This window comes from Genypterus blacodes, unplaced genomic scaffold (genome assembly GCF_046128005.1).
Source record: "Genypterus blacodes isolate CSIRO-AG114 ecotype Tasmania unplaced genomic scaffold, CSIRO-AGI_Gbla_v1 ptg000036l_1, whole genome shotgun sequence".
Taxonomy (NCBI): domain Eukaryota; kingdom Metazoa; phylum Chordata; class Actinopteri; order Ophidiiformes; family Ophidiidae; genus Genypterus; species Genypterus blacodes.
In genome coordinates, this window is record NW_027466849.1 from 874,958 (window position 1) to 901,674 (window position 26,717).

The 26,717-nt window shown below is 42.9% G+C and overlaps 2 protein-coding genes across 5 annotated transcripts in view; one reads left to right on the top strand and one right to left on the bottom strand.

Annotated features, from left to right (window-relative positions):
• The first annotated feature begins 879 nt into the window (after window positions 1-879).
• gch1 (GTP cyclohydrolase 1) lies at window positions 880-12,697 on the top strand. The gene is made up of 6 exons (XM_076146907.1): window positions 880-1,364; window positions 5,266-5,375; window positions 8,332-8,387; window positions 9,869-9,900; window positions 10,016-10,100; window positions 10,204-12,697. The coding sequence occupies exons 1-6, from the start codon at window positions 1,019-1,021 to the stop codon at window positions 10,328-10,330; spliced, it is 756 nt and encodes a 251-aa protein (XP_076003022.1). The 5' UTR covers window positions 880-1,018; the 3' UTR covers window positions 10,331-12,697.
• A 375-nt stretch (window positions 12,698-13,072) lies between these two features.
• The window catches only part of samd4a (sterile alpha motif domain containing 4A), a 42,939-nt gene continuing 29,294 nt past the window's right edge, over window positions 13,073-26,717 (bottom strand). For all 4 annotated transcript variants that reach the window (XM_076146906.1, XM_076146905.1, XM_076146904.1 and 1 more), the window contains 8 exons: window positions 25,946-26,032; window positions 24,455-24,701; window positions 24,274-24,359; window positions 23,916-24,031; window positions 23,300-23,504; window positions 21,276-21,402; window positions 19,725-19,808; window positions 13,073-17,972 (listed from right to left, as the gene is read on the bottom strand). In XM_076146906.1, coding sequence (XP_076003021.1) covers window positions 17,944-17,972; window positions 19,725-19,808; window positions 21,276-21,402; window positions 23,300-23,504; window positions 23,916-24,031; window positions 24,274-24,359; window positions 24,455-24,701; window positions 25,946-26,032 — 981 coding nt within the window. In that variant the 3' untranslated portion in view covers window positions 13,073-17,943. The remainder of the gene's footprint in view (window positions 17,973-19,724; window positions 19,809-21,275; window positions 21,403-23,299; window positions 23,505-23,915; window positions 24,032-24,273; window positions 24,360-24,454; window positions 24,702-25,945; window positions 26,033-26,717) is intronic.

Below are 26,717 nucleotides of genomic sequence, written 5' to 3' on the forward strand. Positions count from 1 at the left end.
CCAGATTCAGTAATCTTGTCTGATCGGTTCTGTTTCTTTTTTTAAATTTACAATCCTATAAGTATTTTAACATTTGAATAAATGAAATTATCTTCTATCTTTTATTGCCTCTTTTGCTGATCATGGTCATCAAAACTGAAAGACAGTAGAGTTGATGCCTGAACTTCCAGCTGTACGTCCATAGTTGAGAGAATCCCAGAAAGAGGGGCAACATTTTGGTGTCATGTGATGCTAATTGACCAATCACAGCCTCCCAGCTATAGTCGGTGTCAAATGACTCCCAGCTTACTAAATACATCGAAAATACATACAGGAGTTTTTGAGTTTTTTCCTGCTTTTAAAGCTGAAGAGCTACAAACCCCAAAGTGAAGCCTTGAGATCAGTTTTGTGTTATTGAGAGTCCTAGATTTATGAATATTCCAAACAATCAAGTGTTGCAGAAACTGGAACCATGTGAATGTGTGGCATTTCTTTAGTTTAATACTTTGTTTGAACAATGAATAGGTCCACAGTTCTTGCCTATATAATAACAAAATGAATATTGATCATAAACTCTGGATCTGGACACTGTAGGATTCACATTGACTCAAGACAACTGTCACAACCTCTTATCTTGTTGGAGTCTCTCTCTCTTCCTTTTCTTCCTTTTCCTCTTAATTCAATGTCAGCTTCCTGCTGCCTTCAGCACCTTGTCCAGTTATCTGTTGTCAGTTTGCCTTTACATATAGACAGAACGCAAACCTGTTGTTCGATTCCCTTGCAGCTCTTCATCCCCTTGAGCGCTTGTGAATAGGGGACGATGGCCCCGCCCATTTGAGCCGGTCAGCCAATAGGGATCCGCATTGGATTATCCTGCTTCTATAAACGGTGTGGGTGCTGAAGCTGTGAGAGAGGCGCTCAGCTGGACACACACGGGGGAGCCGATCCACAACCTGACCCGGACAAGCAGAACCTGACCCCCTGAGCCCCGGACACCCAGAACCTGACCCGGCAAGTGTTAAACAGAGGCAAAGAAGCGATGGAGCACACTCAGTACACCAAAGAGGAGCCGGACTCTGGGGACGTGACAAACGGACACTTTGACGGGATGGTGAAGCGTCCCGGCGGGGGGCGAGCGGCCCAAGCTCCGGGCGCTGAGTCCGGCGCGCAGCGGGCGCAGAGCTCGGTGATGGAGAACTGGAGGGGGGAGCGCACCCGGAGCGTGGAAGACAACGAGATGAGCCTGCCGTCCCTGGCCGCAGCCTACACCACCATCCTGCGGGGTCTGGGCGAGGACCCGCAGAGACAGGGGCTCCTGAAGACCCCGTGGAGAGCCGCCACCGCCATGCAGTTCTTCACGAAGGGCTACCAGGAGAAAATAATCGGTGAGTTTTAAGTCACACAAAGCCGCTCAGAGGCTGCCGGGCTTTGTTTGTTTGTCCTGCTGGCAACAGGTGTCCGGCGGTGTCGGAGGGGACAGACAGCAGAGGGTCCTTACCGCACACTCAGGTCTTATAACGCAGGGCGGATAGAGCTGAGACACCTATAGAGACCATGCGAGTGTTGGTACTCTGGAAGTCAAAGTATTTGAAGTCACGGTTCAGACCTGACACGGTCGTAAAAAGTAAATAAGAACCAGACGCAGTTGCAGTCAGAGGTTGGAGCGTCATTCTGCCATTGTGCCTGTCCTCACTTCCACACAGGAAGTTTATTCTGAAAATACTGAATAGCTGTTAAACAGGAAATCATGCAGCATTACCTTAAAGGTCATTCCAATGTCCATGTCTCCCTTTTTGCGGGATCTCTGTCAGACTCGGAACAGTGTTTGGCTGCTCGCCATCTGCTTGTAATGAAAGCAAACACTCTGTGACGGCCAAAAACTCAGAAGGGGTCAAAGTGTGTGAAGAATGTGCTGCAGTTATGTCAGAAAGTTGCCTGAAAGTTTCATAATTTTCTTTCATAGTGACGGAGCAGCTTGTCTCTAAACGCGTGGACTTTTGAAGGATGGAACATGAAATGAAAATGTTATATGAATACAATAGTCCTTAACTTATTTGAGGTCATGTTATTTGTTGGGACTGAAGCCATTGTGCTGAAATCTTTGATTAGGTATTTAAGTTAAAAATGATTTACTAAACATGAATTGTAAATGTGAGTGTTGCTCTTTTGTGTTGTGTTGCCATAACCCTCTGGTGTAGCTCAGAGGTGCTGTGCTGGGAGGCTCTGTGCTCCTTAAACACAGAGCTCCAGCACTTTGAGCTCTGTTCCTCTTGCTGTTCTGCTTGGGTCCTCATGACTTGGCGTTTCCACACTCAGCCTGTTGGAGTGGCTGGATTCAGGGATCTGCCCCCTCCGCTGTCAGCATCTGGAGGTAGTTTTGGAAGTGTGTGTATGTGTCGGGGGAGTGTAGGGGGCTTTGGATGTTGTGAGGCTGTAATTCTGAAGAAAGGAATGTGTTTTCAATAAGTGAAAAGGGGAAGAAGAACACATGATGCCCGGATCAGCTGTTTTTTTATTACTAAGGTGTTGAGTAATAATAATAATTATCAGTATGAATAAAACAATAATAACAATGTTCAATTGCAAGTTTTATAAGGGGACTGGATGGAAGAGACATTTGTGGATGAATGTCAAGTGTATAAAATGTCCAGAAGGTTGATAAACGTCCATTAAAAAAAAACACAGGAGAGATTTAAATTCACAAAGCAGCGGACGATAGAAAAGCGTCAAACCTTCAAACACGAGGAACTATACATTTTAAAATGAATGACATACTTTTGATGGATTTTCTGTTGTTGAACTTATTGATTAGTAGTTTGAGCTGAGATCTTTGTGCTGTTTGATCAAAGTTCACAAATGTTTAGAATAAAATTGAACACATAACAGGAGAAGAATGAACATGAATGAAATCTGCTTAAACTGGATTGGCTTTGTCTGTTACAATGTCCATCTGAAGAACTAAAGGGGACATATTGCTCTTTTAGTTATTTTACCTCATATATATATATATATATATATATATATATATATATATAGTATAATATAGATTGTTAGTTAGATTTATAGGCATACACACCTGATGAGGCTAATGAGCCAGTGTTTGGCGAGAGCGTGTTTCAGTGGGTGGTGTTTGCAGCTCAGATTCTTCGCAATGAAGGAGCTTAACATGTCCTGTTTTCACTCAGTGTGCATCGCCTTTAGTACAAAAGCAACACTTGACCAAAACTTAATCCAAGTGAGGAGGAAACATGCAAGGATGTATGTTGTTCCTCTGGCAGTGGCGGTGCTCTCTCTGTCTGCTGATTGGCTGTTTCAGGAGCCTCCCCCTTTGACTTCTTGGAAAGAAGACAGAGCACACACACACACAAACACACACTTTCAGACTAAAGCTTGAAACAAAGAGCTGGATGTTGTTGGTGATCGGTGTTTTGATGTGTGTGAGGATTTGGTTTACATCACGTTCTCTGCACGTCCACTCAGCTCACATGAGCCTCAAATCCTCTTGTTAAAAAGCACATGACCAACATGTAGTGATGCAGTATGCAGGGACTAAAACCTCCTGGCAGATCATTTGCCTTACAATACACTTAGACAGAATGCCAGGTCTGATGGGGAAAAGCCCAAATGTCCATCCATCCATTCATTCTTCATCATCTGTTATAGAGGCTGGAGCTTTTGTGTGGAAGTAGGAGTTTACAAGGAGCATGTGAAGGCAGCATTAACTGAACCTGCAGCTGAAGTTAAAAGTTTTGATTGGCTGGCTTTTGCTGCAATGCATCTTGGGAGTTGTTGTGGACTCCTCTTCCCCTGTTTTTTTGTTCTATACATTCTACATTTGCTTTTTAATTACTGAGGCCTCTTTTTTTTAGGGAGGGGGGTTCGACCAGTGAACGTGTGCGGTTTCTCTCTCTCTCACACACTCACACACACACACACACACACACACACACACACACACACACACACACACACACCCCAGGCCTCAATGCTGACAGGCGTCATAAACTGACCTTTATTTGGTTTAATGTGGATTTCCTCTAGGCTGTGTGTGTGTGTGTATTGTGTAGGATGAGTGTACACCCAGTGAATAGAAATGGTGATGAAGTTAGCAGTTTGCCTCATAATTACATACAGGCTCTTTGTTATGATTCTGCTGAGGAAGACGTCTGAAGAGCTTCATGCTGTATGGTATTTGTCATGTTTGCTTATTATTCACTTGTTTTATTTGCGGGGCAGCGTAGCTCTTGAACGCAATGCTGCATTCAGACGTGTCGGATGTGTCACATCAGTATATCATCATTTTTGCCTGTGAACTTCTAAAGGCCTTTGGAGCTGGACTGCAGTGTGACAGATTTGGCTCCCAGCTGCTTTATCGCCGCTCACAAATGTCATCACAATGGTACAGAAACTGTGAAAATGAATATCAAAGAACCTCTCAGTCTGTTTATCTACTCGGCCCGGCTGCTGCGAGCTCCATCATCCCACCTGTTACTCTGTTTATGCTGTCACAATAACACGTCAGTCTGAGCGAGGTCACCCCGCCCAGCCACCCCCCCGCCCCCACCCTTCCCAGTCAAACAGATACCATGTCAGGAAATTAAAAAGTGTGGAGGTGAGAGCGAGAGGCGGCCGCGCCACCACAAACAGATAAAGCCATTTATTGAAGGCTGGATATGAACCTCGGCACCAGAAACCTGCAATAAAGCAACAACAGGAGCAGCGTATGGAAACAGAGTTATAATTAGACAGCCGTGTGTGCTACTGAAGCTGATGGAGATGGACCTCACCATGGCATCTGTGGGTGGAGACTGTTTGGTTTTCAGTGAATGATGTCGGTTACATGGTGACCAGACACTGATACAAAGTGTCAAAACTGTACAAAGCCAAATACCTAGGAAGAAGTCTGTGCTTTCCAAAAAATTGTTTTACTTCTATGTTTGCATTTGACCTGTAGGGGACCTGATGACTCTCCTTCTGCTGTCTCTCTTTGGGATATTGAGAGGAAATTTAAGATTTTGTTTGCCGAAAAAACCCTCAGAGCCTAAACTGACTTTTAACCCTTATTAATAAAGTGGAGTTGTTGTTCCTACAGATGCATCCCAACTTTTTGGAAGGGGAGAACAAAAAAAGAACCAAGATGAGCAATGGGCTTCAAACCTGCAACCAGCTGCTGAGAGGCAATAAGCCACAACATTGCTCCTTATCTCCTCAATGAGAGATTTACAGCAGAAAGAATGTTTTTGTTTCCAAAGTAGCTTCATCTCTCTCCTCTGTTTTGTTTCTCAGACGTGCTGAATGACGCCATCTTTGACGAAGATCATGACGAGATGGTGATTGTCAAAGACATTGACATGTTCTCCATGTGCGAGCATCACCTAGTTCCTATTTTTGGCAAGGTAAGAGAGAGAGAGACACACACACACATACACACTCACTCACTCACTCACTCACTCACTCACTCACTCACTCACTCACTCACTCACTCACTCACTCACACACTTGTCTTGTCCAACCACAATCAAAAATGCCAACACCAAAATTGTTGATGTATGAAACACAGTGAGACTTTAAAGCTTTTCCACCTTTATTGTCTTAAGATTGAGAAATTCCTCTTCCAATACATGCTTTTTACATTTCCATGCAGTATTTTTACAGACATGCTACATGCATACATACATGCACCACTGCCACCCCTAATAAAACAACAAACAGTGCTTTTCTGCAAGTCAGGAGGTTTTCTCATCTACACCGGCAAGAAAGTGAAAGTTTGCTGTTATTCCTGTTTACATCCCCATTTGTGTGTAAAAAAACACTAAACACACATAGTTCTTGTTGACACCCGCTTCCCTTCTGGGTCCCCCCCCCACCCTCTCTATGACAGAAAACCTCCAGCATTAGGAAAACGTACAAACTCAGTGGATTGCTAACGTGCTTTTTAGCCACGGTGTATGTGTTGGGTTGAAGGAAGCGTGCTGCCGTTACAAATGTCTCTCAGATATAAATCTGTCCCAGTTTGAGGCGGTCCAAACCACAGGGAACAATCAGATTAGCTGAGATCACTTTATCCTGCATTTGTTTACGCCTCCTCCCCCAGCATGTGTGACATCATTACTCTCCACCAAAGCATGAATCCCCCCCGCCACCCCTCCTTCCGCCTCTTCTTCTTCACTCTGCGTCCCTTATCCATCCATCTTCACCTGCAGGTGTGTGCCACTTGAAACAATGGCGACTGGCGGCTGACCCGTTTCCATTGCTGTAAATGGGCTCTGATGACAACAGAGAAACACACACACACGCACAGAAGCAGAGTGTGTGTGTGTGTTTTGTCATCAGGTGACTGTTTGTGTTCCTGACCCTCCCCTCTCATCATCGTCAGCAGCATGGCCTCTTATCCAGCCGCTCTCACCCATCTGTCTGTCTGTCTGTCTCATCTCTCAGTGACTCACCCCCATCACATCCTCCTCCTCTTTCTCCTCTTTCTCCTCTTTCAAACAGGATGCCAGTAGCTTTTAATTTTTTGATCAAATGTTTTGTTGCATGTTTGGTCAACTGGGCCGGGGGGAACCTGCTAAATGTGTTAGTTAAGGCTGATACGTGTGAAGCAGTGTCCACAGGGACTGGATGGGGATTACATCGAAATGTGGTTAAATCCATTCGTGGTCCCCAGAGGTTGAATCGTAATGAGTTTTTATTTAGTGACATATTGACCATGCTCTGCTCTACGTTCAGCTTATTGCTAACATTGTGTGCTAATCAATATTGGTATGAAAACCTGCGCCATGTCTCTAAGGTGTACACACTCATTTAAATAGTGTTGTTTGCAAACACATGAACATAATTCAAATTATGTACTAATCAGAACTAGATTTGAGTGTGTGATGTTACAAGTCAAAGTAAATCCTAATGAACGTATTCAAAGCAAGATGGCGAACGGCTAATGACTGGTAAATGTTAGCCATTCAAGCTAACTCTGGCCTCCATTTTTATCTGTTGCACCAACTTATCTGTCAATTACACAATGTATGAATTGGTTACTTATATTATTTAGCTTGGAGTGCGAAAATTATCAAGTTAGCAGGTTAATGTTTGCTTTAAAACACAGCTGAGTCTGACAACACTCATCACTGATCCTTTTTTTTATCTGAGCTACACATGCTTATGTGGCTACAGGCTATTTACACACAATAACTGACAATAATTTTAAAAAGAAGCTATGTAGTGACGATGGTGTTTAATAGTAACGGCCTACTCTGGACATTTCGTCATAATATATTTATTTTAGTTGCTACCAATCTTTCAAAATAAAAGTGTTATAAATGTCCAAATAAGAGTGCTAAGACATCATTCTCCATCCTTTATCGCCCCCCTCTTCCTCTTATCTTATTTTGCCACGCCATCCTGTAAGTCAAACAACGTGAGATGATTTGAGGAAAAAGCTGCCGTCTGTTTCTTGCCAATAAATCGCGCAGCAACAGAAAATGATGGGAAACCAGCGATAAAAACAGAAGCGCAGAAGAATTGGATCAAATGAGAAATGTATGCTTGTTGCTGCTGCCCTTTCTCTCATCTTGTCAACAAATTGTGTCTGACATTTGAGTGGTGTGTGTGTGTGTGTGTGTGTGTGTGTGTGTGTGTGTGTGTGTGTGTGCGCGTAAGAGAATTAGACCCTCTGGCCCTCCACAGCAGTGCTCAGCCAGCTGATGACTCCATCTCCTCCTCTTCTCGTCCACCTGCTGTGTTTTCATCCCTCGGCCTTTTGTTATCAGGACTGATGTTCAGATCTAAACTCATGCGCCTGTGAAACTGTCCTACGCATGATTGGCTACATTATTTGCTGCAGCTGGAAATGTGGTGGTTTCTCCTCGTCGAAGTTTGGGTGACACGGCTGACCTAAATCAAAGACTTCTCCTTCTAATGTCGATATTGTGGTGAATTAGAATGAGCTGAATTGGTCAGTTCACATGCTTGTCGCTGTGCTTTGGGACCCCTGCTGGTAGTTTGGGGAACCTGCATGCCGTGATACCGTGTGAACCTCCTGCAATTTTTAATTTACGTATATTCATTTATCTACATCTAACTAACTCTGTAAGAAGAGGGATGGTGTCTGAAGCAACGGTGCAAACCTCTGTCACGTTTCGTCCAACTGGCGAAGGTCAACACTGATATCTCGCCGTGGCCCAAAATGTTGGACAAATTATGCAATCTGCTCATTTTGTATCTAAATATGTCTTTCAATGCTACAGGACCTCCATAACATCAATAGTATTATAAAATAATGATGAGAATGAAAAATGATATAGTCACCAACTGGCTTTTTGTGTTTGTGTGTGTGTGTGTTTTCTCCATGCACAGGTTCACATCGGTTACCTCCCCAACAAGCGAGTCCTGGGCCTCAGCAAACTGGCCAGGTGAGCAACAAATCTTTTCAGTGTGTGTGTGTGTGTGTGTGTGTGTGTGTGTGTGTGTGTGTGTGTGTGTGTGTGTGTGTGTGTGTGTGCATAAGTACATGCGAGCATAAGTACATGTGACTGAGAAAGAGAGAGCGAAAGAGAGAGTGATATTGAGAGAGAGAGAGAGATAGAGGGAGAGAGTTTGGGCATGATTTAATTGAGCAACTTAACCATGTGTGTGTGAGCTAGTGTGTATTTAAGCTGATTAACAGGTGTGTGTGAGAGTGATCTATCTGATCGCACTGACCCCAATACGTTTAGGCTTATGCCATCCCCAATTCCCCAACACACAAACACACACACACACACACACACACACACATTGATTCATTTATTGTTGAACAATAATTCTCTAAAATCTTCAGCCTCTGTATCTGTAAGTTTTCTCCTCTTGGAATGGACAAAATTCTGAATTATCATATTTTTTTTAACTTTTAATACTTTTATATGAATATTCTACAATCAGAATAAATCAGACCCTGAGCTTCCAGCCTCAATCCTCCGCTTCTGTTCCAGCTCACTTGCTGATGTAAAATTTCGTAGAATGTGGACAAGGTCGTGCTTGTCAAATATGGTTAGGCTTAAGGAGAACGGTGGGGGTCAAAGGTCAGGCCAGGCCCTTTACACAGCTCCACATAAACCCATGGAAGAAGTATTATTATATATGTGGTATTTCTATCAGATTAGCAGATGGAGAACAGACTCCAGTATTTAACCCTGAAAACACACAAAAACACTACTTTTGTATTTTAAACAGCCTTTCAGTAATGTTCTGATATCACAATTCCTTTTGACATAAAAATGATCTGAAAGATGAAAGAGATGTACCGAGTGGATGTGGTGAAATGTGCTTCAGTGGAACATAGACACACACACACACACACACACACACACACACACACACACACACACACTGCTGATTTCTTTGTCAAACATCTGTGTCATTTTTTGATCAGAATCTGATCTTGGATAAACATGTTAACTGTCTTGAGCCAATATCTGAGATTCTCTCCAAAGAACTGGTTTTAAGTGAAGCTGGTCTTTAAGTGGTTATTGGTGCTTTACTGTTCCTTGCTTGTGTCTCAGCCAGCAAACCAGATTTAGCAGCAAACAGCCTCCGGATTAGGCTAAGAGAGGGAGCCCATATTGAACCTGTCCTGGTTGCTCTCCGTTGGCTTCCTGTAAAACTTAAGAGTTGATTATAAGCTTCTTCTGATTACATTTGAGGCTTGCTGGAGGCAGCTGAGCGTTAAACTCCACATGAACCTGAACGCAGCAGCAGATCTACTGCACCAACAGAGTTCTGTTGACCTCCCTGAAACAACACCAGACACTTAATGTCACAGGAAAACAGCAAATTAGCAAAAAGCTATTTTCCTGACTTTTGACTGTATAATTTGAAATAAATATTGATTAATGAGTGATTTATTTCCTCTCAGGATTGTTGAAATCTACAGTCGTCGACTACAAGGTACAAACAAAAGTTCTGCTGTATTTGTGTATTTGTGTGCCTGGACACAGGTTTTCACTCACTGTGATCAGTTTGATCACAAAGTCTGACCTTCCTCGTGTTTGTACACTTGCAGTTCAGGAGAGGTTGACCAAACAGATCGCTGTGGCGATCACAGAGGCGCTGCAGCCCACCGGTGTTGGCGTTGTCATCGAGGCGACGTAGGTCACATAAATGACGTGAATCTGATTCAAACAGAGTATCATGGGATTTCATCTGTGCTTATGATTGTTTCTTTCCTTTTCTTCCTCCTCCTCTCCTTAGTCACATGTGTATGGTTATGCGTGGCGTTCAGAAGATGAACAGTAAAACCATCACCAGCACCATGTTGGGAGTTTTCAGAGAAGATCCTAAAACCCGTGATGAGTTTCTGACACTGATCAGGAGCTGAGGAGGAAGATGCTTCTCTTACTCCCCAATTTGTCCTGCCTGGGGTTACATCTGTCTCTAATGGCCAATTGGTGTGCAATCTCTCTCTCTCTCTCTCTCTCTCTCTCTCTCTCTCTCTCTCTCTCTCTCTCTCTCTCTCTCTCTCTCTCTCTCTCTCTCTCTCTCTCTCTCTCTCTCTCTCTCTCTCTCTCTCTCTCTCTGTGGGTGTGTTTGTTGAAGGTTTGTTGTTTTCAGAATGTGATCGGTTGCCTGGAGTTTGCTGATTGACAGTTCCTTTACTGGAGATGAAAGAGAGGTAGACTTTACCCCTTAATCCACACAGGGCATGCATGCTCGTTAGGTAACATCTGCTGGCCTGGAAAATCCACCTTAAAACATTTTGGAGACTAAGTCACGTGTCCAGAACACCAGAGTGCAGGGTGAGAACCGAAGTCATTAAAATGGGACGATTAATCTTCAAATAGTTCAACACATTGACAATTAAAAATATTTGATCATGCTATTTGAAAATGCATCACGTCGTGAACTTTACCTCTCTGCCACTAGAGGGTGCCAAAGACCTACAATGAGAAGGTATCGCCAACAAATACTCTTGAAGTTGAAGTTACCTTTTCACGCAGACTTTTAGTAATTGAGTATTACCCTCATTTGATCAAAAATCACCAATTCCCATGTTATTGATAAGTAATGATAAATCAATCACCCCATTTCACCACTAAAACATCAATTCAAATATGCGATGGAGGTGAAGGTGAAGCTGCTTGTGCTGTAATGCCAAAAATAATGAAAGGCGAAGCTTCAAGTGTGTTTTAGTATTCTAGATGGGTTCAATGCAGAGGAAGAATTGTGTGTTTTATTGTTATCATTGTTCTGTACTGTGCTGAACTATGCACTCTTAACAAGTTTTTTGAATTTATTGAAAAGTAATACACTTCAGGTGTCATTTCAAGTTCAATTGTAAAATACATCTTTTTGGGCTCACAGCACAGAAATTGTTGGTTTGGGATCGTTTCCTTTTCCTGCTTCAGAAGAATTATAAGATAAGATAATTTCAGAAGTATTTCACATTTTTAGGATTTTACTTTTAATGTCACATACACAGTCATACACAGTAGCCAGGATGTAAAGTGAAATCTATCCTCTGCATTTAACCCAGGAGCACTTATATGAACGGGATTTTACAACAACTGGAAACGTAAACAGCAGCTGACAGCAGAGATTTGACTCAGAGGTGTAAAATATTAGTGAAAGAGGCCAGAAACCGTTTGTATCCAGTGTGCACAGCAGAGCTGCAGAAGTGCATCAGTCAGTATGTTTACATGTACTCAATAATGAGTGTATTTGTTCTTACTGCAATTGAGGCAGAATGCAGTAAAGCCATTCAACTCAACAAAAGTCCACTGCTACATGACGAGTCACATATGAGCAGTATGAGGCGAGTCTGCCGGAGACCTTAACGTGCCTGAATACATCCATTTACAAATCACATAATCTAGGTGTGTGTTCTATTCAGAGTAAGCACACTTTGATTTGAGCCAGATAACATTAAGGTGTAAACATGTGAAAAGGTGATTTATTGATTTATAGTCACTGTATAATCAAAGTTTCAAAGCGCATATACACCTGTGTTTGTTTTGTACATTAAAGATGTAAAGATGTAGACCCTAATTGGAAAAAAAACACCCCTGGGAGTTTGGATGTGTCCACTTCAAAAACATTACAGAATGCAAGATGAGGCTTTATAACCGAGGGAAAATCATTTGAAAGATTTTCTTTCCTGTAAATCTGTAAAAAAAAAAAAAAAAGGACAAAAAACCCCTGAAAAAATCATTTTTTACACCATTGTGTTTTTGTAGTGGCGGGTGCTACAGTACTAAAAAAAGAATGTCAGGATGCATAAAAAGCTCTTTTAGATGCTGACTGAGGTACTGTAGTGTAGATGAGCTGTGTTACCTGTGTGTCACTATGATTGTGCCTATCTGTGCCAATCTGCCACTGGACATCATCACACAAAAAGAGCTGGAGGGGCAGAAACAGACAGAAACCCATTTTCAGAAGTTCATTTTCCCAGACATTTCGGTAGATCCATCCAATGTGTTTGCTCTCCATTTTCAAGCAGATGTGGAAATGTGTGTGCCTGTGTGTGTACTGGTTAGTGGCTATGTACTGTATGTGTTATCATTTTACTTTTTATTTTAATGCACCACAAATTTTGGACGGTTTTAACTAGTATAATGTGGTCCCTGGACGTGTGTGTGAGGGTGTGTTGTTTTTGTGGCCTTGTTAAGGAGGACAGTCTGTGTTTGGCTCCTTCCATTGTCACTTTATGTTTGAAGAATTTTCAAAATAAAAGTAGACTTGAATTTGACACTGACTCCTGCACATTTTGTCACTTACTCTATCGGCTATTCTGGATCACAAGAAGTTCAAATTATGAACTAACCAAGTCCTTTCAATGACCGATCCCAAAACTTGATATCCGATTTCCCACTCATTTATATGAACATGAATGAGGTCCTAGTTGCTTTTGTGAGTTTTATCATTCTGGAGATATTTGACATCTACATACCACGTCTATACACATTTCAATGAAACCTTATAGATCCATGGGACACGTTTCACCTTGCAATGTCTGCAACATCATCCGGAACATGACCTGGGAAGTGAACATCAAATGAAAGAGACCTAAAAATCCTGAAATTCTGTAGCGTGGCTTAACTAAAAACAACAGAGACGCAGCAGAGGAGTTACAACTTTTTTATGGATAAGGGGGCATGCCAAGTCACAGCATTCTGGTACATCGCCACAAAATTACAGCAAGACATTAAAAACATGTGAATGTATGTATACAGACACCCACACACACACACACGCACGCCCACACGCACGCATTCACACTTTTTAATTTTTTTTACAGACCAGAATTCCTAACTTCATATCAGCATTGAGAAGTACCTACAGAAAACATCAGGCTGCGTTCACGCCGCAGCCTCAGAGCTCCACACCAACATTTCCTATATTCACATTTACATTTTTGGGGGTTTCAGGTTCACATCTGACATCAAGCATGTGTGCGGACAACGTGAGTTTACTTATTTTGGCTTCACGTGTTTGTTTTTTTTAACCTGCCATCTCACCCCTTGTGTCAAGCTTTCGATCACACACGACTGGTAGTGAGAGGATGGATCAGGTGGTGGAGGAAGGAGGAAGCGTAAATCAGATCTGTTTTCCCGGCGTGGAGAGAAACATTCTGAGCTGCTGCAGTGTGAGCGTGACCCGATTCATCTGTAACACGACAGGTTTTTATATAAAATCATTTACATTTGGGCTATATGTCTCGAGTAAAAAAAGGCACTGCCATTTGTTATTCTAAATACGACTTTCCCAGCCTTGTGCATGCAGTTCTAAAATATAAATTACACTTTTTCAATTTTCTCCTCGTCTTTTTTCTGCATTTTCTTCCATTTTTTGTCCTTTTTCTGTTTTTTATTATTAAACATACAGTATTCTTTTGTCAAATATATACGCAAGCCTGCAGTCAATACAGGACATCGGCTCTTTAACAAAATAAAACTAAAAGGAAATAAGGAGCACAGTCAAGCGGTAAAACTTTGTTACAGGATGCTGCTGAATTTACAAAAGTCTGCATCCCACAGTAACAAACTGACTAAACTGCAGAATCTATGACAAAATTTTAAATGATAAAAACAGCATATATGTCTCGAAGTACATTAAATATTGTTGTTTTTTTGGAATATCTAACTGTTAATACTGCAGTGTGCACAGCGGGACGCCTGCACAGCTGATATGCATTCAGAACAATAAAAATAAAGCATTTGGTTGTAATGATCCAGATCGCCACTGTCCCAGCACAGGTACTTCCTGCGTTCAGGTGTGTAAAAACAACGGCAACAAAAACAACAACAAAAGTCTCATTCCCTCTAGCTTTGGCCTGGAGATGCTGCAGGAAGCAGGGTCGGGTGGAAACGGTCACCCAGAAACAGTAACACATACATCTACCCCTCACGTGTTTAGATCACAGCTCAGAACAAGGATTATTCCTGGAAATACTGTATAAGTGAGTTGAGTCTCTCGGAACAAGTTACACTCTGTGTTCCACCCTCTGATCACCGCTTTGATGAGGATTTTAGTCACAAAAAAATGTTATCTGCCATTACAGTAAGGTTATTCAAAGCTCTTCCCAGTACAAAGTACATTAAATTGAAAGGCGTTTATGCAAGTTAATTTAAGTAAGAGGAAGGCAGATCACTGGAATATAATAATTAAAAAAAAGGTTCATTTAAATCCATCTGTAGTGGAAACAGGTTGAAATAATCTTAACACACTGGCAGATTATTTGAGATTTAATAGTTTAAACAAGTGACAAATTTAAATGAACCCACCCGACCCTGTAAGCGCTGCACGTCCACCACCATGAAGTTACTCGCTTAAAAAACATGCAGAGCACCGAAACGAAATCAGAATCCAAATGTCAACACTTCATGTGATCTTAGACGTGTTTAATGTCCAAACATCTCTAACCTGAATCCTGGTCAGAAGTCTGATCTTAGTCATATAAAGTGATTACAGGTCAGAAGTACTGAATCTCCCAGCATGCACTGGACCTGTCTGCAGCCTCTGTTTGCTGGCAGCTTGTCCAGGTTTAACATGTAAAAAAAAACATAAACAAAACAACCTCCACATGACACTTAGAAGATATAAACGCGATTATAGAGCAACAACAAAATAAAAAGTCAATAATAACTATGTTAATATTTGAGATGTATGTATGGTCACCAGCCATAACATGTTAATACATATGGTACTTTTAAATAATAATACACCTAAATGAGTCAAACAATCACCTCTGCAAAAATTACGACAAAAAATAAATTATTGTCTGCATCTACTTTTAGTACTGATTCCTACGGCAGTGACGCTGAATACGAGATCGGACGCCGATTCGCCACAAAAACAGACATTCTTGCATTAGCGGGATCCTATGGAGCTCTCATAGGTTCACAGCGACACACTCAAGACACACACACACACAAAGGCCGAGTGGGTTACTCATCGCCAAAGCGCAGACACCACTCACACACACTCTTCTGCCCGTTTTAGAGCAAACTTCTAGTGTTTTGCGTCAGTATCCCTTCCAGGCAGCTACTGGTTTGCCTTCATTTCGCTACAGTAAGAAAATTAAGCAGTAACCATTAATCTATCACAGTAAACAACATATCTGCATCTGTTTCTGTGTGGCTGCACTGCATTACCACTCAAAAATAATCATCTACTTCTGTGGTATCACAGCTGTAAAAAGCCTGGGTGTGGCCACCACACAGGAATAAGATGAACTTTGAGACAAAATAATCAGATGTGACGTTTGTTTAACTGGCTTCAAGATGATTTTCTTACTGGATTAAAATGAGCGTGTGAAGTGTGTCACCGACATCGTGAGTCACCGCGAACACAAGGGTTCAAACTCTTGGATCCTGTAATCTGTCAAAGCATTTCAGGTGGACAAACGGCGTCGGGTGTGTTGGTGTTTGTTTTAGTCTCACTCACCACTGCGTGACCTCCACGTGTCTGTAGTGAGCGTGTTCGGGCCGACAGCGCTCTCTAATGTCTGCCTTCCTCGCCGCTCCGCTTCTCAGCCCCTGTATGCTCAGACATTTTAGTGTATCACACTGTTACATTAAGTGCAGGATGCAAAGGAAGTACTATAGAATTACAATAAACTAATCAAGACACCAAACTCGAACAATCCCGCCCCTGACCCCACCCGGGTGGGGGTGGTGGTTCTCTGACGGCGTTCTCGTTTCAAACGTGCATGTGAGGATGCGTGAGTCCTCTCTGGGTGATAAGAGCACAAGGAAACCAGCTTATTTCAACATAAACTTTCCCATATGAAGGCCGTCAGCCGGGCACAATAAACTGAGGATAAATATTAAGACACAGAATAAACGTGAAATTCACAAGTACAAAAACATTTCCGTGAAGGCCTGCGCTGACGGAACAGATCCAGAGGGCCACGGACCAGCACAAGGATGTGTCTTTCCTCTGAGCAGCACAGGCTCAGTTTGTGTGCGTCCATGGTCTTCAGCATCTGTCCTACTTTGGCTGCGTTGGGCCAGCAGGTGGAGGTAAACACTGACAAGACAATCTCTGGGAAACGAACCCTTCATGGACTGACGGCGTGTCACATCTCCTCATGGTATCAAACGTGGTCTGAGTGAAGTTCCTGCGTTTCCTTCTTCCTCAGCGTTTCCACGTAGAATCTCTCCTTCCTCCGAGAAGGACGTTTAGTCGTAGGGTGCAGTTTAAACTTTAGAAAAATAACTTGTGTCCTCACCATCCGACCATGCACACACCCCATTGAACAAAGCGCTCCAATTATCTCCCATTTAAATGTAGAAAAAGCTTACGTCAATTCATAATAGTCCGTACAGTACATGCTGTGTAGAAACAATAAGTGGCTGATCCGGGCTGAGCTCACTTCCTCCTGCGCTCCCTCGCATTAACTCTCGCTGTATGATCAGACTTGACATCATCTTCCTCTGTCGTCTTCGACCAATCAAAGGTCCTGCCTCTGATTTCGTCCTTTCTATAACGTCCTCTTCCCTTTTCCTGTATCACTTCTCAAACTCTTCTTTGAACTTTTCCTTCCACTTTCTTCCACTCTCTCCACCTCTCCCTCCCTTTTCTCCACCTCTCTCTTTCTCTTCCTCTTTCCACATGTTGAAACCTTTCTCTTTCTCTCTCCTCTGTTTGAAGTTTCAAGCCAGCTCAGCTCGTCTGTTGGCTTGTAATATAAAGAATAAGCACACTGGTTGTAAACTAATGTGATGGCTACTCGTGGGACATAAAGCAACTATAGTAGGTAGCCAAGGCTTTACAGAATAACATTCATACCTGAAATTCATTCATGATTCTGTACCCTTTGAAAGTAGCATCAATATGTAAACAATAAATACATACAATACAATAAATGATTTTTTGCCACCCAGTAGTTGGCAGGAGACATTCCAGAGCTCTTCATACCTCCTCCCTAGACACTCAGTCCTCATGGGAAACAGTCAAGGAAATCCCAGAATTCCCTCTGTATCCTTGTAGCTTTGCTCATCTCATCTTGTTTTTGGGGTCTGAGGTACTGTTGCGGATCTGAAAGACGCTACTGGAGCCACGGTAGATGTGCGGGGAGCAGAGAGTCAGAGAGGGAGAGGGCCGACTGGTTTCCTGACCCACAGACCAGCTTCTCCTTTCTCTTGGGGCTGACCAAACTGCAGTACTTCTTCTGGCCTGCCTGGGGGCGCCGTTCACACACTTTCCAGGCCATTTTCCAATGCTGTTCTCCCTTTCTCTTCTCAACCAGATGTGTGAGCATGCTGGCGTAGCAGGAAGTGTGTTGTTCCAAGCCGATGGACAGCGCCGGCATGAAGGCTTGTGTTTGCCGATTGGCTTTCGTGTTACTTGGATCCCGTCCAGTCCTTTGGTTCATCTCTGCCATTGGCTACGGGGTGAGGGGGACGGGAGGGCTGGTGACCTCGAGGTGACATACTGTGAGAGAGCCTCAAGAACCCCCACCGTCCTGATGCTCTCCATCAGGTCCTCATTTCATATTGTTGATGTGCGGTCGGCACCGTCTAAGTAGGGACAGCAAGAGAAAAAAGCAGCTATGAAAAGTGAGTGCACACATGTCCACTCATGGTGCTGCTTTGACAACAATCAATCACTTTGGAACTGTAGATCACAAAATCAAAACTTTGCTTGTCAGTGGGAGGCGGGTGATTGGTTTCACCAATAACTTGCTACATTTCATCCATGGACTACTCGGCCTTGGTGGAGGTATGCACTCTCTCTGCATAACTTTGTGAATGCATTATTATGCAATTAACCATGTAATGTATATATAAATAGTCACCATTTCCTTTTGAGCTGCAGGAGGTGGACAATGGCAGAGTCTGACCGATACATTGGAAGATTGAAGGTTTTACAGGCGTTTTTTATGTATATTCAGCCACTAGTCCTCTTGTAGTTGTAGTTGTAATAATTTTGCACCATTTAATTTTTATTTCTAGACCTGATTGATAATAACATCTGATTTGGTTCATCTACTGTGCTGTGAATCACAGGGTGAAGCTTTCCTGACGTAGCTGAGAGTGGAGGTCTGGGCCCACACCAGCGCACGTTGTCAGGGTGAGAAACAACACATCTGTCAAAATACTGACCGAGAAAAACAGTCAGACAGCTGCTGCCTCTGGTGTAGCTCTACGGGAACATGTGATGAGCTAAGCACTACTCAAACTTTTTGTTTGGTAGAAAATAAAGTGGTGAAGGAGCACTGAAGCACAGAGGAAGCAGAGCAGCTGATGTATCACACTAAAGTGTTAACAAGCCTGTGTTTCTCTGATCGCAAAAACATATTTTAAGAACCAACAACCACCTGTCTAACACAACACTCATTAGGCTTTATTTCAACCTCATACCTATGCTATCAAACTTTAACGACTGCTGTATTTTGGTCATTTAGGCTTATCCTGCCCGACTACAAGTAAACCAGAGCGTGTACAATAAAGACACATGGACTACAGACAACCTTGATAGATAAAAACGTAAATTCTGCACATCTAACTAACATGTCTTGACCCAATCAATGTTTAGAACCACAACCCTTCACTTAACTGACCCGGCCGCCTGATGTGCTGACAAACTGCACACAACAATGAACGTTTGAGAGACTAGAAAGAGGCATAACTGTAGTTAAGAAAGGGTTAGTGCTCTTTAGTTAACTACACTCATTCCTTCAGTACCACACACACACACACACACACACACACACACACACACACACACACACACACACACACACACACACACACACACACACACACACACACACACACACACACACACACACACACACAAAGCAGCACTTGTCCTCCTCTCTGTGAGGCCCTCTGTCTTCGTCTGGGAGCTTGGTAGAGTTGGGTGGGCACTGACTTTATCCCAGGATAAAATCCACTTACATGGGAATGCTACACACACACACCTAACGGCCTGCCTTGCTGACTTGATGACTTAATTTGCACCATTTTGTTGCAAAGACACAAGATACAAAGTTTGGCATCCACAACGAAACACAATACAACAAAATGATCAGGCTCCATTTAACTATTGGGCCCTAGTGGAAGTCAGGCACAAGTCAGGTTTTCTAAAAAATGGATGACAGCACAGTGGCACACTGCAACAATCACACATCTGAATTTCAAAAAGTTCAGGTTTCTTCGTCATTACAGAGATCCACCCCTGATTTGTTGATTTGTTTTAGTGACTTGTAAACGTCTGTTTAGTGAATTACACTTAATTAATCAGGAGCGATTAAAAGTGTGCATTACCTCCCAGTGCATGTTCCGTCATGCTCAGGCACAGAGACTCCAGGCGATTGTTGATGTCCGGCTCCGTCACTGGTAACTGAAGGTCTGTGCAGCAATCGAGAGGGAGTGAAAGCAGCATTAGTGAGTGGTAAAGATGCAAAGAATATCGTTGAGAAAAATTAGAACGACAACAGATTTCTGATGACATGTACCAAATATTAGAGCTATGATAAGATTCTGAGTCACAGGTGAGTGGACGACTATGTCCAAATATAAGAGAACCAAATATAATGAAACATGGACGAATGAGGGGACAAATAATGAAGGAAGGATAATATATAAGTGGAGATCACATCAACTTATTTGCAGAAGATAAGATAAATATAATTTGCTGTAAAGAAATTGAGACCACATTAAGTCAAAAAAGGTAAATTAAATATTTAATGAATTGAATTGAATGTCAGAAGACATTTGAATGCTTTATGAGGAGTTGCTTACATCCTGCATCAAGTGCTGAACACATCATGGTTGAATGATGAAGGATGTGCAGATCCTCAAAGCCCTTCTTTTCTCATAATTAAAGTAAATCTGGATTTACTTTTTTTTTATTAAAAAAACAAGAAAAGACACAAATCCATATCAGCCACAACTCGCCGGGGATGGCGGGGTGGGGGGGGGGTATTATTAGTCCACTGTACAGTCTATCAACCTCCTGCACTTAGTTTAGTCCTTCGCTGAGTCTTGAACACAGGCTGGGCAGTGAAATCCCTTGTGGCCGGAGAGAAAAGCTGAGTTAGGCCCAGTACTCCACACTGGGCTATTTATAGGCTCCAAATCCTGCCCCCCAATCCTCCCCTTCTATTCCCTACACACGCACTCACACACACGTGTGCACTCGTAGAAAAAATGCATTCATAGATACACATAAAGAGAAATATGCTTGTTCCATGGACCCCCATGTGTATGACTTTGCAAAGTGGTCAAATAGGAGGGGAAGTTTGTGTGTGTGTGTGTGTTTAAGAGAGATGGAGTAAGGAAGAGAGAAAGTGCCAGGGTGCCCCATCCTCTCTGCTGCACAAAGAGCCTCATTGTGAGACTTTGCTGACTGTTCTCTTACTCCTTCCCTCCATCTATTCCTCTCTGACATTCGGTCTCTCCTCTTTTCAATGTTTTCATGTTTTTTTTCCTCCTCTCCTGAATCCATTCAATGTCACAAAATACCTGAAATAAAAAAACAGGTGGCTGAAATAACCCCATATCTACAAAAAATATTATTCACACTCGTGCTGTTTGGATCAGAGGCAAACTGCCTCAACTGTGGGCCGCCACAGATGATTCAAAGGACAGAGGAACAATGACAAGGAAGATAATGAGCACATTTGGGTCAAGAAATAAGTTGAACCAAAATAAATTACATGATCATTTCGGTTTTTGTTCACAATAACACCCATCATCAAACTATCTTACTATAACTAGCATGTTCACACATCAACTGATTGCGAACTGACCTCAACTACAGGTGAGGAGAGGAGTGTGTGCGTGTGCTTGTGCGTGTGCGTGTGCGTGTCTCACCAGCTTGCTGGAACAGGACCATGGTCTGTGGTGAGGTGTGGACAGGAAGCGAGCGGGTCCTCTGCACAGAACTGTGGGTCCGGCTTGGCATGCTGTTGCTGCCTCCGGGGTTTGCGAACCAAAGACCCTGAAGATGGATTTTAGAAAGAGATTGGTTTGATTTAATGAGCACATAAACATCTTTGTAGAGTCTGGAAAAAAGAATCTCTCATTTCTCCTTCTATAATTTGAGTTGTTTGAAACATTTGTGCGTTGCTTTGCCATGTCATCCATCCATCACTGGGCAGATCGGCTTCAAATTTGGTCAGGGTGCAAGTTTTTACCTGGCGAGTGGATTTAGTGCCAAATTTTGACATGATTTACAAGCATTGGCTGATAAAACATTCTTTTTTAATAATGTAACTCTGGTCAGCAAAATGATTACAATTAAGATAAAATATGTGAAAATGTATGTAAAATATATGTGAAAATGTATGTAAAATATATGTCCACTACCACTGTAATCAATGTTGGCAATTTGAAAAGACCTGTGCATATTAAATAAAAAACACTCCAGATTAGGACCAAAACCAAATCTACTATTGTGCAGTTTCAAAGCCGAGCTTGTTGCTTCAGTACACATGGAAAAAAAAAGGCCTCCCTCTGCTCTCCGAGCTCAGTAACAGTTGAAGTTATTATTAGATTATCAGATGATCAACAGTGCTTAGATGAATCAAATCAGAGTTCTATTTTAAGATCTGTGCAGGCAAAACACACAAGTTAGTTTCAGACAGAAATCCAGACTTTTCTACACAATTCTCTCCGATGAAATGTGATCAACTAAGCAGTCTTGTTTTTATTTTGTGAAAAGTTCTTCCAATGCAAAACTCTCAATATAGGTCTGTAGAGAAAAGAAATGAGTGACAGATCAAAGCTATTTTCACTCCCCCACTCTCATGTCTGGATGTCTGAGCCACAGCTAATGACAGATGCTCACCACACAAATTCCTCACAATAACCTGCCTATTATGCACCCTCGTCCCCCAAACACACACACACGCACGCACACGTACACGCACCACTCTCTCCGTCTCTCTCCATCTCCCTCTCATGGCCCTCCAGTGCCGAGGGCCAGGGAAAAACAGGAAATGCCTGTGCACTGTTCTCACTGCCTCTCACTCGCTCTCTCCCTCTCATACACACTCTGTCTCTCTCGCCCTCTATCGCCCCTCCTCCTTCAACTCCAGCTACCTCTCCCAAACTATGACTCACATGCTCTCACTACTACTCTCACTGCTGCAGCCCCACACAAGAAGGTGCAGGGGTGAGGAGGAACTTAGGGTATTTCCTCCCATTGTACAAGATGAAAGGATAAACACACACACACACACACAGGTTCCTCCTAAACCTGGCCAGGATGGACCTAAGTGTGCCAGGTGGGGCCAGAACCAGCTCCACAGCTCCTCGTGTTTCAGTACTCAAGACTGACGCAGTGCCTCTGGTATGCAGGGTGACCTGCTTGAGTTCCATCCGCCAAACTACACTTCTGCTCCTCTAACTCGCCTCACATTTTTTAGTCATGGAATAAAGAGTCTGTTTCAGGCAGAATATGCGCCGAAGAAGGAATTCTGCTGCCCAGGTTATTCTAAACATCCTGGAATTATTACACATTCCAAATGTTCCTCTGCCTGTCTGGAATGTCACTCAGTACGAGAGAATAATACTGTGACGTTAACACTTTAAGCCATAGGAGATAATCTAAGACCCACACGGGCACTGACTAACCCGATAGGTTCAAGCACTCCAAGACTAAAAATGTTTTAGTCAATAGAAGCAAATCAACTCCAAGATACTTCATACTTTCAGACAAGTCAGAGTATATCATTCATTTTCTTTTTCTTCTTTTTACCATCACAGAGGACAGCAAAATAAGAATATGTCCGTCCAGTGTAACTTTGTGTGCGTGACATTAAAGCTTTGTGAAGAGTGATGATGGATCATGTCCTGCTAACTCAGCTTACCATTCTCTGTGCTAGCTAACTCACCTGTCTGCCCTGCTTGGGGCCGGTGGGAGTGCTGCTGGAGCTGCGGGGTGTGGGCCCCAGCAGGCCTCCACTGCCCAGCAGGCCCAGCCTGGCACCTGGCAGGCTTCTAGAGGGCATCTGGAACTGGCGAAGGCTCCTCCTGACCGACACGCTGCCCCCGACGCAGCCAGCGGTGGGGAGGGAGTTGGACTGACCAAAGCCACGGCTACGGCAGATACAGACAGAACATTTGCATGGACCTGGCAACATAGAACCTGAACCAAGCTACAAAGCTATTCTACATGATGTTAGATGTTTAGTTAAATACAATTGTATCCTATTGTAACTTGCAAATGCCTTCTCAGTTCACTGCTTGTGCGACGTCGCTACGCAATAATATGAACATGAGGTAGCTGAGAGAATGTGGGGAAGATGCATACATGCAGGGTGTGGTCAGGAAAAACAGTAGAGAGAAAATGTATTCCACACAGCATTACAGCATAACACAGAAATTATTAAATGTGATCAATCTCCCCCTACTCTGCTCATATGATCAATGTCTCAGTTTTAAAGTGATTTCTTTTGTCATATTTGCTTTTGTGTTTGCATGACAATGAAAATGTGTGCCTGGGCATACCTCCTTTGCTGTCGGTACCCTGCCATGTCGAGGGTTTTCCTTGGGATGGATCGGAATAGCCTCTGAACCTGTTGTTTCCATGACAACAGTCTCTTCTTCTGTGTCTCTGTAAATGACTGACCGAGCACAGGTATGACAGACAAAACAGAGAGAATGAATCAGGAATTTCAGGTGTATGCCATCTCAGTTTCAGACATCACAGGGCAATTCACAGTGGGCTGAAACGATTATAATTCATTTTTTAATACAAGTCAAGAGGATGTGAAAAAAGGGAGGATCAGTTGTATTTCAGGACATTTTTAAGGGGTAAAGTTACAGAGCAATAAGAGCAATAAGGTGTGAACAGTGTGTGTTGTACCTCGTGGATAAGGCACTTGTCAATGAGCTGTAGATAGGAGCTGATGTTTTCCTCGTCTGACCTGGACACGAGCAGCTGGGTGCATACTGGATATGGAGCAGAAGTGAGAAAATGTGTAAACGCATGAAAACAATGTGAAGACATACAGTAAGTCTGAACGGTCATTCACACTGCTGCCCACCTTTGCCCATGACACGAGTAAACTGGCCAGGCAGGTCCCCCTCAGCGATCACACTCGTCCCCGGCTCTCCTTCCCCTCCACTTCCCCCTGCTAAATGGGAACCGGGAGCAGCACTCTTGCTCTCAGTGCTCAACAGGTGGCGCTGTGGAGAGGCCTCCTCGCCGCCACTAAAAGCTTTGATGGGTGTCACAATCATCTGATGGAGCTCCTGCAGTGGCACGCGCAGGTTACTGCCCTCCAACACATCCTGGTGGTGGTTAGGAGAGGGTGAGGAAGAAGAGATGCCAGTGTGAGTGAAAGCGACAGTTTCAGATATTTACTTCTTAGAAGCGCAGGAGTTCATTTAAACACATTTAAGTATCGTACTTGTAAGATTCTTTCTTTACTTATTCAGTTTTTACTCTACTACGTGTGAGAGCTGCACTTGTTTTTTTGGATAAAACTTCAGAGAAGAAAAAAATAAATTAAAAATAAAGATCTTTTTGACTTTCAAGTAAAATTATTTTCAATATGTCAACTTTTTAGGAACTCTGCAAATAGCCTTGTTTCTTGTTACTTTCACACTTTATCATCGGAACTTTCACACATGAAATGACCTTAAAGCCCGAGAAGCAAGAGGTGTATGATTAAATGAACTATTCTTCACTGTAGGATGTTGTCATTCTTGGTGCTGGAATACATTTTTACTGCCAATACTTTGCAGAATTTTACATGTAGGACTTCTACTTGTTCTGGAAAATTTTGCTTCCACTGAGGACAGAAATTATCGAACAAAAACTACAAAATCAGAGGCCTGTCCAGCCAGACTGACCTCTGCTTCCATCACTGAGACACAAACAGAACATTCTTGACATAAGAAGAGCACTGACCCGACTGTGATAGAGCAGATAATAATGTAAAGGCTAAAATACATACTGTACATGTGCTTCCCTGTACCCCTACTTGTGGGTCCGTGCATCATATCCGTCCATCAGTGGCACACAAAATACCAAGCAACAGGTGTCCTGCTTCCGAGCCATACAAATGCAGCAGTAACAATTTTTTAAATGAAGCGTTGGTGAAAAGGTTAAGCCTGAATTTAGCCGGACCCTCCTGCCGTGTTGCCCTTGAGCGCCATTGTCTTGCTGCAGAGACTAAGCGGAGAAGCGGGGGCGGAGGGGAGGGCAGGAGGGGGCAGGTGGGGGGTAGCCTGATTTAAATGCGGGGCCCAAAACGCTCCTTCCTGGATTAGGTGTTCCCTTAGCTGCCATCTCAGATACATAACACCAACTGAGAATGGACACACGCAAATGGGATGGGGTCTTGTGGTGTCCATTAAGGTTAAAACCTCAGTCACCAAAGAAACCACTTAATTTCAGTCTACTCTCTATTTGGCCGAACCAGTGGGCTCATTCCACACGGCGACACACCTAATTACACACAGGTTTTCCAGAATGAGGATGGGAAAGGGGATGAAGAGGAGGATGGGATGTTGTGTTAAGTCACTCTGACCTTTTCCAGGCTGCGCAGCAGGTTCTGCCTCTCTTTCAGCTTCTGAATGCTGATGACAATCTTGTGCCTTGCTCCTTTGGTGACTTTCTGAAAGAGCAAAGACTTAATTAAAGTGAGAAGGGTGTTTTTGAGGAGAATGTGATAGAGTGGGAGGTTCAGGCAGTGAATTCAGTTATCTATTAAAGAGTGACAGGGAGGGCAGAGGCTCAAAGTCATTCAACATTTTCCAATTGAATTTGAAGAGGACATCACAGCAAAGCAACTATGATTACCCCCGATATATTCACAATACCTTAAGCAAATAGTAAAACTTGAATCCTTAGCCAAATTGTCACCTCTTTCTCTCCTTCCCTTTAAGTTCTGCAATGTCTCGGTTCAGTGGTGTAACGTGTTAGACGGTAAAACCTGGAGGAAGTATACAGCTTCCTGCAGAGGTAATTTTAGCTGCATCCTCCCTTTCAGAATGGGCTTCTCAAGCCTAACAGTCACTTACTCAAGTCATTCTTTTAAAATGATCAAGTAACACCACCATGTTTCGCCTGCTACATCCCATATAAAAGCGGAGATCAACTAAAATTTATTTAATTACACATCAAGCTGCATTTTCACACATTTCTCTTAATGACCATCTTTGTCCCTCATGGATCACTTCAGTTTTACAAACTATTACTGAATCACTTTATTTACAGTTGGCCTTGGCTTCAAAGGTCTCTCCTGAAAGTAAAGCTAATTCATTTTAATTGCTGTGCTTCTGTCCTTAAGTTGTTCACTT